This window comes from Jaculus jaculus, chromosome 9 (assembly GCF_020740685.1).
Source record: "Jaculus jaculus isolate mJacJac1 chromosome 9, mJacJac1.mat.Y.cur, whole genome shotgun sequence".
Classification (NCBI taxonomy): Eukaryota; Metazoa; Chordata; class Mammalia; order Rodentia; family Dipodidae; genus Jaculus; species Jaculus jaculus.
In genome coordinates this window covers 110,076,651-110,089,119 of record NC_059110.1, presented here as the reverse complement: position 1 = coordinate 110,089,119, position 12,469 = coordinate 110,076,651, and the positions used below count along the sequence as shown (strand labels likewise).

Below are 12,469 nucleotides of genomic sequence, written 5' to 3'. Positions count from 1 at the left end.
CCTTTTTCTCCGTAGCGGAGCCGACAGGTGCAACGCACCGAGCCGCCGCCCGGTCCCGGGGCCAGCGAGCCGCGCCCTCGCCGCCCCGCCCCCTCCTGCGCGCGCACCCCGCGGGGGCGCGCCCGGCCCACGAGGCCGCGCACGCCGCCGCCGCCGCCTCCCTCCCTCTTTCCCTCCCTCCCTCCCTCCCTCCCTCCTCGCGGGCCCTCCTCCCCTTTCCCTCCCCTCCGCCCCCTTCCCCGTAGGCAGGCCGCCCGCCCGCCCGCCCGCCCGCTCGGCCGTCCTCCCTGTCCCTAGCGCTCTCCGCCTGGGTCGGTTCCCCCCCCACCCTTGCCCCCGGCCCCCAGGCTCCCTCGGTGGTTCTCGCCCGGCGGTCGCCCCGCGCTTCGGTGGATGTGGCTGGCAGCCGCCGCCCCCTCCCTCGCTCGCCGCCTGCTCTTCCTCGGCCCTCCGCCTCCTCCTCGTCCCCTCCTCCTTCTCCTCAGCCGCTCCTCTCGCCGCCACCACCTCCAGCACCGCCGCCGCCTCCTCCACAGCCTGGGCCTCGCCGCGATGCCGGAGAAGAGGCCCTTCGAGCGGCTGCCCGCCGATGTCTGTCCCATCAACTACAGCCTTTGCCTCAAGCCCGACTTGCTGGACTTCACCTTCGAGGGCAAGCTGGAGGCCGCCGCCCAGGTACGGCGACCCTCGGGCGCCAGGGGGTGCGGGTGGGGGCGGGGGCGAGCAGTTAGGCCGCACCCGCGGGGTTGAACTGGACTGCAGGCCCCGGGGCTGGGCCCGGCCGGGAGGGCGGGTGGGCCGCGGGGCTTGGCGAGCTGGGAGGCCGACGCGGATCCGGGCGCACCCCTTCTGGGTGGCCGAGGGCACCGGGCCGGCGTGCTCTGCCCTGTGGGGTTTTGGGTCGTCTGCGGGGGGGGGCACCCCGGGGTCGGGGCGAGCGCACACCTGTGTGCAGTGCTCCCCCTCACCCCGCCCCCCTCAATCCCTTGGCCTTCCGGGCTGTCTGGGGGGGGGGGGTTGGGAAGCCCGAGGGGGTCATGGGGAGTCCCCAGCTCGCTCTCAGCCTCCTGCCTGACTCAGTTCTTTTTGCTGGTTATCCCTCCAACTCCACGGTGGGGCTAGATGGAAGGGGCGGTAATGTGGCACTTGGGGAGCTTTTAGAAGGGCGTGTGTGTGTGTGTGTGTGTGTGTGTGTGTGTGTGTGGTGTGTTGGGGGGGGGAAGAGTGGAACGAGAATGTTAATCCCAGGCAGCCTCACCGAGTTCTGCCCGCCTGCTCCAGCCCAGGGGCTGGGTTTCCGAGATGATCCGCCCCCTCCCCCTTCCCCTCAAATGACAGTGCAGCAGTGACTTTGTTCTCTCCCAACCTCTGGAGAAGCTGCGGGAGGACCCCCATCCCCTCCTCTCTCCGCCTGTCTACCTTGCTCTGCAACCTTTGAAGCTGGTGGTATTTATTGCTGCAGTGACGGTTGTTTAGCTGTTCCCTCCTCCGAAGAAGCTCTTGGTTTTAGCATGCCACTGGTGAAAATATTCCATTACTCTTCATTGCAGTTTTTGGTGAATCATACTCCCTCCCTCCCTCTCTCCCGCAGCATTATCTGAAATATTGTTTGATTTTTGGAGACCATTAGTAGAGATGTCTTACAAAAGTCCTGGACAATAGACATTCATAATAGATACCATAGTTACGTGATATGTTATATGAAAATCTGAAATGAAATATGGGGGCTGCTTAATAGCTGTTTGTGAAAAGAATGCTGGTAAATATATTTTGTTTCTTTCTTTCTTTTTTTTTTTTTCCTATTGCAGCCAGGAGCAGGGGGAAACCAGCAGGCCTCATCCTGAGAAATAGGGTGTGTGTAGCAATGAAATTGAAAGAAATGTAGACTGGTATTTGAATGAATTGTCTAAGTTGGCAGTTGTCCTTGAAAGCCAAGAGGGTATGATACTCAGGTTGAAAGCATGTCCAATAGTACAGAATTTGAAAGTGTGGCTCATTGGTTTGAAAGTATGAAGGCTCTACTAGGGTTTGGTTGCATCAGCAAGCACAATTTACACTCACGTGAGGTGACTTCCAGTTTGTTCATTAAGAGCATGAAATCAGGATGAATACATCTTAAGTCTAAATTAGGATTAATTAATAATTTCAGTGTTATGTAGGAAACTGGCTTTAGCCAAGTGACTTGAGTTGTTTGATCTATGTTGGCAGGGGGCAAATAGAAGAGATTGTAAGCAGTAGAATGTCTTGTGACTTGGCAAACCTTTGAAAGAAAAACCTAGCCATGGATGACTTCACAGTTTGTGAAGAGACTAACACTTAAAAAAGTTGGCATGATGAGTTCATAATTTGGGAAGGAATACATATTTTGGGAATAAATTTCAGGAAAAAGTAGTGTAGATTTTGAAACTGGTTATTAAGAAGTGAGGTATTCTTATTCCTTTTCCTTTTTTTTATTTTTCAGGGTCAGGTCTCAAAACTCTAGTTCAGGCTGACCTGGAATTCAGTATGTAGTCTCAGTGTGGTCTTGAACTCACAGCGATTCTCCTACCTCTGCCACCTGAATGCTGGGATTAAAGAAAGGCATGCGCCACCATGCCTGGCAGTCTTTTTTTTTTTTTTTTTTTAATATTTTGTTCTTTATTTTTATTTATTTATTTGAGAGTGACAAAGAGAGAAAGAGACAGTTAGAGAGCGAGAGAATGGGCATGCTAGGGCCTCCAGCCACTGCAAACGAACTCCAGATGTGTGTGTCCCCTGTGCGTCTGGCTAACATGGGTCCTGGGGAATCGAGCCTATAACTGGAGTCTTTAGGCTTCACAGGCAAGTGCTTACCCGCTAAGCCATTTCTCTAGCCTCTGGCAGTCTTTTTTTTTTTTTTTTTTTAACACTGGGTCTCACTGTAGCACAGGCTCACCTGGAACTCACTTTGTAGCCCAGGCTGGCCTCAAGCTCACAGCTGCCCTCCTACTTCAGCCTCCTGAGTGCTGGGATTAAAGGTGTGTGCAACCACACCAGTTTAGAAGTGAGTTTTATTGAAGTGTAGGCCAACAAGCTGTGACATGTTTCTTTTACTCTTTTTGTACTTTTTCAAATAAAATGAAAAGTATGTGGAAGACTGGTTTCTGCCACTGAGGAAACATTAACACACACATAGTAATTTATTGTTATTTTTTTGTTTTTATTTTTTATCTTTATTTATTTATTAGAGAGTGGTGGGGGGGGGAGAGAATGGGCTTGCCAGGGCTTCCGGCCACTGCAAACGAACTCCAGATGCTTGCACCCCCTTGTGCATCTGGCTAACATGGGTCCTTGAACCGGGGTCCTTAGGCTTCACAGGCAAGCACTTAACCCCTAAGTCATCTCTCCAGCCTTTTTTTTTGTTTTTTGAGGTAGGGTCTTGCTCTAGCCCAGGCTGACCTGGAATTCACCATGTAGTCTTAGGGTGGCCTCCAGCTCACTGCAATCTTCCTACCTCTGCCTCACTAGTGCTGGGATTAAAGGCATGTGCCACCATGCCCCACAGCTTCCTATTAATTTTTTTTTTTTTTTTTTTTGTGAAAGAGGGATATAGAGAGAAGTAGCACATCAGGACATCAGGGCCTCTAGCCACTGTCAAGCACCAGATGCGTGTGTCACCTAATGTGCATGTGTGACCTTGTGCACATGTTACCTTATTTGTCTGGTTTATGTGGGTTCTGAGCTGTGGAACCTGGGTCCTTAGACTTCACAGGCAAGTGCCTTAACTGCTAAGCCATCTCTCCAGCCCCCAATTTTAAGAGCTTGTTTGGAGGTTCTAGGAGGGGAGCACAGCTACTCATATGCTCTTGACTGAAGACTGGTCCTCCTCTATTCGGGGAAGGTCATCCTCTTCGACTGAGAGGGACATGCATGGAGTGGTGAGGGAATAGGGACACCTGCCTAGCCAGCCAGATCAGCTGAATCAACCCTGGTGATCAGTGGTGTGACAGATGTTGTAGCCAGATCACCCATACATAACCGGCCCCCAATTTTGTTTTTCCTGGGATGGGAGGTCTTGCTGTGTTGCCCAGGCTGGCCTTGAACTCACTATCCTCATGTAACAGCTTCCAGAATAGCTGGTGTTACATGTATGCCACTGTGCCTGGCTGATTTGTTAACTTGACACAGGAAATAAGTTGATCTTTTTTTCCCCTGAGGAGTAGGGTCTTGCTCTAACCCAGACCTGTAATTTACTGTGTAGTCACAGGTTGGCTTCATACTGACCTCTATCCTCCTACCTTGGCCTCCCAAGTGCTGGGATTAAAGGTGTGTACCTCCATGCTCCATTAAATTGATCTTTTTAGCAGCATAAACTTTTCAAATAATTTTTTTTAGAAATTTTTTTTTTCAGGTTAGGTGGCAGTACAAAGATGTCATAATGATTTTTAACAGGTTCATTAAGGAATGATTTGACTTTTCAATTGTGTGTTTAGAAGTAGAGACATAGGGCTTAGTGGTTAAGGCGCTTGCCTGTGAAGCCTGAGGACCCATGTTTGACTCTTCCAGATCCTACATAAGCCAGACACACAAAGGTGAGGCAAGCAGAAGATTGCACATGTACACGAGGTGGCCACACATCTGGAGTTGGATTTTAGTAGGTGAGGCCCTGGTGTACCAATTCTTTCTCTCAAATAAATAAAAAGAAGTATAGACATACGTTTTCTGATTTTAAAAAAAAATTTTTTTCCAAGGTAGGGTCTTGCTCTAGCCCAGGTTGGCCTGAAATTCACTATGTAGTCTCAGGGTGGCCTTGAACTCACAGCTATTCTACGTCTGCCTCCCGAGTGCTGGGATTAAAGGTGTGTGCCACCACGCCCAGCCAGGCTTTTTTTTTTTTTTTTTTTTAAAGTGCTGTTCTCACCACTGGTCAGCGAAGCTTAATTTTACTTGAGAAGAAGAGAATGAGTGTGCAAGGGCCTCTAGCCATTGCAAACAAACTCCAGCTGCATGGCCACCTTGTACATCTGGTTTATGTGGGTCCTGGGGAATTGAACCTGAGTCCTTTGGCTTTGCCAGCAAGAGCTTTAACTGCTAAGCCATCTCTGCATCCCCTCTTTTTTTGAGATAGGGTCTCATGTAGCCCAGGCTGTCCTTGAACTCACTTTGTAGATGAGGATGATCTTGACCCTATATTAATGTTTTTAAAAATTCATGACTGAGAGAGGAGAAATGGCTTAGTGGTTAAGATGCTTACCTGTGATTCTCCAGGTCCCATGTAAGCCAGACACACAAGGTGATACAAGCACACAAGGTCACATACACGTACCATGTGGTTCACATGTCTGGAGTTTGATGGCAGTGGCTGGAGGCCCTGGTCACCAATTCTCTCTTTCTCATTCTCTCATAAAGTTGTGTGCCACCATGCTCAGAAAAAAAAAAGTTAAAAATGCATGATTGAAACTGGAAGTTTAAGTTGTGGCATTAGGTGGTATCATTGTGAACATTTAAAAATATTAAAATTCTGTGGGTTGGAGAGATGGTTTAGTGGTTAAAGCATTTGCCTATGAAGCCTAAAGACCCAGGTTCAATTCCCCAGTACCTATGTAATTCAGATGCCCAAGGTGGCACATTTGTCTGGAGTTTGCAGTGGCTAGAGGCCCTGGCATGCCCATTCTGTCTCTCTATCTGCTTCTTTCTTTCTCGTAAATGAATAAGCAAATAAAATATTAAAAGTTGTTCAAAAATATTAAAATTCAAAAACCCTATATATATTACTGATATTAAGTCCAAACAATGGTTATTTCCCAGATGCCAGATGCAAAAAAATGGTGAATGATGGCCAGGCGTGGTGGCACACGCCTTTAATCCCAGCACTCGGGAGGCAGAGGTAGGTGGATTGCTGTGAGTTTGAGGCCACATAGCAAATTCCATGTCAGCCTGAGCTAGAGTGAGACCCTACCTCAAACAAACAAACAAACAAACAAACAAACAAACAAACAAACAAAGGTGAATGGGTCTGAATTCTGTATGCAGCCACTGGAAGCCCTACCATGCCCCTTTTCTCTTTCTCTCCCTCTTCCTCTCTTTCAAATAAGTACATTAAATTTTGTTTTGTTTATTTTTATTTATTTATTTGAGAGTGACAGAGAGAAAGAGGGGGGAGAGAGAGGGAGAAAATGAGAATGAATGGGCTTGCCAGGGCCTCCAGCCACTGCAGATGAACTCCAGATGGCATGCGCCCCCTTGTGTATCTGGCTAAGGTGGGTCCTGGGGAATTGAGCCTCGACTGGGTTCCTTAGGCCTCTTTCTCCATCTGTCTCTCAAATAAATAAATAAAATATAAAGATTAGAAAAAAGTTAAAAAAATTAAAGATGAAATAATAGTTTTTACATAGTTGAGTGTTTTCTGGTTAGACAGGGTTTTCTTTGTGTTTTTGAGACAGGGGTTCACTATGTAGCACAAGGTAGCCCGGAACTCTGCAGTCCTTCTGCCTTAGTCTTCTTTCTTCGTACTGGGATTAGAGTCATGTAATGTACTAGCTTCAGCAGGTTTCGAAGATGTGTTATAATGGGCCATAATTCATTTTGTTGCCTATGTTCCTTTTACATTGGCTATTTAAGATCATTGTACAGAGAGCTTTTACAAATATTTCAAATACCAATCCTTGCCTTTTAAGGTGGACTGTAAATTTACATGAGCTGGGCATGGTGGCACGTGCCTTTAATCCCAGCACTCAGGAGGTAGATGTAGAAGAATCAATGTGAGTTTGAGGTCAGCCTGGGCTTCAATGAGATCATACCTAAAAAAAAAAAAAAGTTTGCAGGGTCATGACTAAAATTTCTGGCTGAGTGTAAAGTGGTTGGTATAGTAATTGAATTTTCTCCCCTCCCCCCTCCTCCCACCTTTTAAATTTTTTTTGTTTTTTTTTTTGTTTTTATTTTTTATTTATTTGAGAGTGACAATGAGAGAGAGAGAGAGAGAGAGAGAGAGAGAGAGAGAGAGAGAGAGAGAGAATGGGCATGCCAGGACTTCTAGGCACTGCAAATGAACTCCAGATGTGTGCTCCCCCTTGAATATCTGGCTAACATGGGTCCTGGGGAATAGAGCCTTGAACCAGGGTCCTTAGGCTTCATAGGCAAATGCTTAACCCCTAACCCATCTCTCCAGCCCTCCTTCCACCTTTTATGTGTGTTTTGGGAATCAAACTCAGATCTTCATGCTTGTAAAGCAAGCACCCTACCTACTGATCCGCCTCCTCAGTGATTTTCTCTTATAGATATACTTTTTCTGGAGGATGGAGAAATGCTCAGCAGTTAAGGCACCTGCTTGCAAAGCCTGATGGCCTGGGTACAGTTCCCTAGTATCCATGTAAAGCCACATGCATAAAGTGGCCCATGTATCTGGAGTTGGTTTGCAGTGGCAAGAGGTCCTGGTGTACCCATTTTTTTCCTTCTCCTTACAAATAAATAAAATAGTTGTTTTTTTTTTTTTTTTTTTAAGTAGGGTCTTACTGATCTGGAATTCACTATGTAGTCTCAGCGTGGCCTTGAATTCATGATGATCCTCCAACCTCCACCTCCCGAGTGCTGGGACTACAGGCATGTGTCAGCCTGCCGGATATAACATATATATTTTAAATATGTTATTTATTTATTTATTTGACAGAGCGAGAGAATATGTATGGGCATGTCAGGACCTCCAGCCACTGCAAATGAACTCCAGGTGCATGTGCCCCCTTGTGCATCTGGCTAAAGTGGGTCCTGGGGAATTGAACCTGGGTCCTTTGGCTTTGTAGGCAAACACCTTAACAGCTAAACCATCCCTTCAGCCCATAAAATATTTATTTATTTATTTCTTCTTTGTTTTTGTTTTTTGTAGGTAGGGTTTCACTCTACCTCAGGCTGACCTGGAATTCACTATGTAGTCTCGGGCTGGCCTAGAACTCATGGCAATCCTCCTACCTCTGCCTCCTGGGTGCTGGGACTAAAGGTGTGCGCCACCATGCCTGGCACCATAAAATATTTTTTAAAAAAGGAGTACTTTTTCTGGGCCTTTTTCAGAGATGGCTCAGCAGTTAAGTTGCTTGCCTGCAAAGCTTTCTGACCTGGGTTTGATTCCCCAGTACCCATGTAAAGCCAGATGTACAAGGTAGCTTATGCATCTGGAGTTTGTGTGCAGTGGAAGAGGCCCTGGCTCTTTCTCTCTGTTTCTCTCTCTCTTTCTCTTGCTCTCACTCTTCCTCTCACTCTCTCTGCTTGCAAATAAACAAAAATATTTTAAAAAGTTCTGTAGCAGATAAATTGACTTCATCCATGAATTCCAGAAATCAGAGTATACTAGCCAATCTGGCTTCTACAAACAAAATATTCATGCGAGGAGATGACTAATTGGCAACAAGGGAAGAGTTACAGATACAGTAGTTTTTTGGCAGGCTGAAAATTTGGCATCTAAATGGATGTTATAAACTGTGTTACGAAATTTTCTGCCCAAATTTTGCATTTTTTGCTTTTATTTATTTTTGATGTTTTTGGTTTTTTGAGGCAGGGTCTCACTGTAGCACAAAGCTGACCTAGAATTCACTCTAGTCTCAGGGTGGCCTGAAAGTCATAGAGATCCTTCTATCTCTGTCTCCCAAATGCTGGGATTAAAGGCGTGTGCCACCACTACTGGCTTTTTTTTTTTTGTGGGGGGGGTTCTGAGGTAGGCTCTCATACCAGTTCAGGCTGACCTGGAATTCACTATGTAGTATCGGTGGCCTTGAGCTCTCGGTCATCTTCCTACCTCTGCCTCCTGAGTGCTGAGATTAAAGGCGTATGCCACCATGCCCGGCTATTTTTGGTTTTTATTTTATTTATTTTTTTAAATTAATTAAATTTTTTTGTTTTTTTTTTTTGGTTTTTCGAGGTAGGGTCTCACTCTGGTCCAGGCTGACCTGGAATTAACTGTCATCTCAGGGTGGCCTTGAACTCACGGCGATCCTCCTACCTCTGCCTCCCGAGTGCTGGGATTAAATAAATTAATTTTTGTTTTTGAAGTAGGGTCTCACTGTAGTCCAGGCTGACCTGGAATTCACTATGTAGTCTCAAGGTGGCCTCAAACTCATGGTGATCCTCCTGTCTGCCTCCCCAGTGCTTAATTAAAGGTGTGCGCCAACACAACCGGCTTAAAAAGTGTTTTTAATATTGTTTATTTGCAAGCTGAGAGAGAAAAAGAATGAATTGGGTGCTCCAGGGCCTCTATCTAGCTTCCTCAAATGAACTCCAGATGCATGTGTCACTTTGTGCATCTGGCTTTACTTGGGTACTGTAGAATTAAATGAATTTGGGTCCTTAGGCTCTGCAGGCAAGCACCTTAACCACAGAGCCATCCCTACAGCCCCAAAATACTATCTTTGTAGGCTTTATAATTCTTCATATTCTAGGTTTCTTTTTCTTTTATCAAATACTGAACATCTGTCATTGGTACTAGAATACTTAGAATTGTAAAAGTCTCATCAAACTGTGCACTATAATTCATTAGAATCTGCTCTTTAAAGTTGTTTGTTTGCTTTCCTACTCTCACATTATTGCTTCTTGCTGCCTATTGTGCAATTTCTTCCCTGTTTTACTAAACTTGAACTGAAGAGGTCTGTGTAGCCAGATAAACAAGTTTGTTTGAGCTTAAAAATAAATTTCTAGGCTAGGTGTGGTGGCCTTTAATTCCAGCACTGAGGAGGCAGAGGTAGGAGGACCACCATGACAAGGCCACCCTGAAACTACATAGTGAGTTCCAGGTCAGCCTGGGCTAGAGCGAGATCCTACCTCAAAAATAAATAAAAAATTTTTTTCCCTAAGTTAGAGTCTGATGTATTTGCTTCTGGGTAAAGGGAATGAGCTTTATTGTATGGACTTTGTATCATCTATGCTGGCATTGGCATTTTTTTTTTACTTCCTTGTTCTAGTTTATTGATATTGTCTAATACACACCTGGATAAATGTGGTTTTGAGTAGTAAATTATCTGTGAAGTTTCTCTGAACTTTGCCATATAAATGAGCCTGTTATTACTGTAAAGTAAGTCTACTCTAATCTATACATGAGTCAGTGGCAGATGACTGAGCCTTTTGTTAGCTATTTTGTTGTAACTGAGATTAGCTCTTCAGATTTTTAGAGACTTCATTGTGAATACCATATGAACTTATATTTGGCTGTTTGTAATCTCTTTCAAATCACAAAATATTTTAGAAGAACAGAGAAGTAATCTATCACCTAAATTTAAGGTTTTACCTTATTGCTTCAGAATGTTCCTACTATTTTATGGAAAGTAAAATATCACAGATTGGGCCAGGGATATAGTTCAGTTGGTATAGTGTTTACCTAGCATATATGAGGTTAAGTCCATAGCCCCACATAAAAAGGGGCATAGTGGCACTGTAGTCACACACAGTAAATTGGAGGTGGAGGCAGAGCCTCAGAAGTTGAAGCTTATCCTTGGCTACAAATCTAGTTCAGGGCCAGCAGGGATTAAAGGCATAGGCATGTGCTGCCATGCTTGGGTTTAAGAAAATGTTTTTTACATTGGGCTGGAAAGTTTGTGTGCTAAGCCTAAGGACTTGTGGTGTACTCTCCAGATCCCACGTAAGCCAGACACACAAAGGTGAGGCAGGCACAAGGTTGCACATGCCCACTAGGTGGCAGAAGCATCTAGAGTTCGATTGCAGTTGGCTGAGGCCCTGGTTTGCCAATACACACACACACACTCTCTCTCTCTAAAATAAAAAATAAAAAAAATTATATTAATGGTACATATTGCTAGGCATAGTGGCACATATATGTAATCTCAGCTCCTGGGGAATTGAAGCAGGTGGTTCTTGAGTTCCATGCCTATATGGATCACAACAGTGAGTTGAAGACCAGCATGAACTATGTAACAGTCAGAAAGAGAAGGAAGAGGGGAATGGGAGAGAGGAGGAAGGGAAAAAGAGGAAAGAGCCAGGTGTGATGGCGTACACCTTTGATCCCAGCACTCGGGAGACAGGATCGCTGTGAGTTTGAGGTCAACCTGAGACTACATAGTGAATTCCAGGACAGCCTGCGCTAGAGTGAGACCCTACCTCGAAAAACCAAAGAAAAAAAGGAAAAGGAAAATGAGAGAGGGAACAGAAGGAGGAAAGAAAAGGAAAAACAACTTAATTTACTTGTACTTACTCTTTTCAACATCATTTATTTGTTTGTATTTTGGTTACTTGAGGTAGAGTCTCAGACGCTCTGGCCCCTGCTGACCTGGGATACACTCTGTAGTTCCAGGCTGGCTTTGAACTCAATTGCCTCTAGAGTACCAGGATTAAATGTGCACCAAACATGCCTGGCTATTTTATTTTTATTTATTTATTTTTTGTTTTTGTTTTTGTTTTTTTGAGGTAGGGTCTCACTCTAGTTCTGGCTGACCTGGAATTCACTATGTATTCTCAGGGTGGCCTCAAACTCATGACGATCCTCCTACCTCTGCCTCCCAACTGCTGAGATTAAAGGTGTGTACCACCATGCCTGGCTTATTTTTAATTTAAAAAAAAATATTTTTATTTATTAGAGAATGAGGCAGAGAAAAAGAGGAGAGGGCAGGGCAGGAGGAGAGAAGGGGCATATCAGGGTCCCCAGCCACTGCATACAAGAACTCCAGACGGATATGCTACTTTGTGCATCTGGCTTATGTAGGTACTGGGGAATTGAACCTGGGTCCTTAGGCTTTGAAGGCAAGTGCCTTAATCACTAAGCAGTCTCTCCAGTCCCTATTTTATTTTGTTTTAAAATATTTTTTCTCAATTTTTATTAACATTTTCCATTATTATAAAAAGTATCCTATGGTAATACCCCCCCACTTTCCCCTTTGAAATTCCATTCTTCATCATATCCCCTCCCCATCTCAATCAGTCTCTTTTGTTTTGATGTCATGGTCTTTTCCTCCTCTTATGATGGTCTTGTGTAGGTAGTGTAAGGCACTATGAGGTCATGAATATCCAGGCCATTTTATGTCTAGAGGGAGCACATTGTACGGAGTCCTACCCTTCCTTTGGCTCTTACATTCTTTCCGCCACCTCTTCCACATTAGACCCTGAGCCTTAGAAGGTGTGATCAAGATGTTACTCAGTACTCCAGTCACTTCTTTCCAGCACTATGATACCTTCTGAGTCATCCCAAAGTCACTGCCATTTGAAAAGAGAAGATTCTCTACCCAAAGTGAGAGTAGCGTAAAATATTTTATTTATGTATTTGAGAGAAAGGAAGAGAGAGAATGAGTGAGCCAGGGACTCCTGCCATTGCAAACCAACTCCAAATACATATGCCACTTTGTATATCTGGCTTTACATGGGTACTGAGGAATCAAACATCAGTTGGGCTGGGTGTGGTGGTGCACACCTTTAATCCCAGCACTTGGGAGGCAGAGGTAGGAGGATTACTCTGAGTTGGAGGCCAGCTTGGGTTAGAATGAGAGCCTACCTTCAAAAGAAAAAAAAAAAGCCCACAACCTCCCTT

The 12,469-nt window shown here is 45.2% G+C and overlaps 1 protein-coding gene across 1 annotated transcript in view; it reads left to right on the top strand.

Moving 5' to 3' along the window:
• The first annotated feature begins 358 nt into the window (after nt 1–358).
• The window catches only part of Npepps (aminopeptidase puromycin sensitive), a 116,264-nt gene continuing 104,153 nt past the window's right edge, over nt 359–12,469 (top strand). The window contains exon 1 of the mRNA XM_004655500.2: nt 359–675. Within this exon, the coding sequence (XP_004655557.1) occupies nt 394–675 (282 nt within the window). The 5' untranslated portion in view covers nt 359–393. The remainder of the gene's footprint in view (nt 676–12,469) is intronic.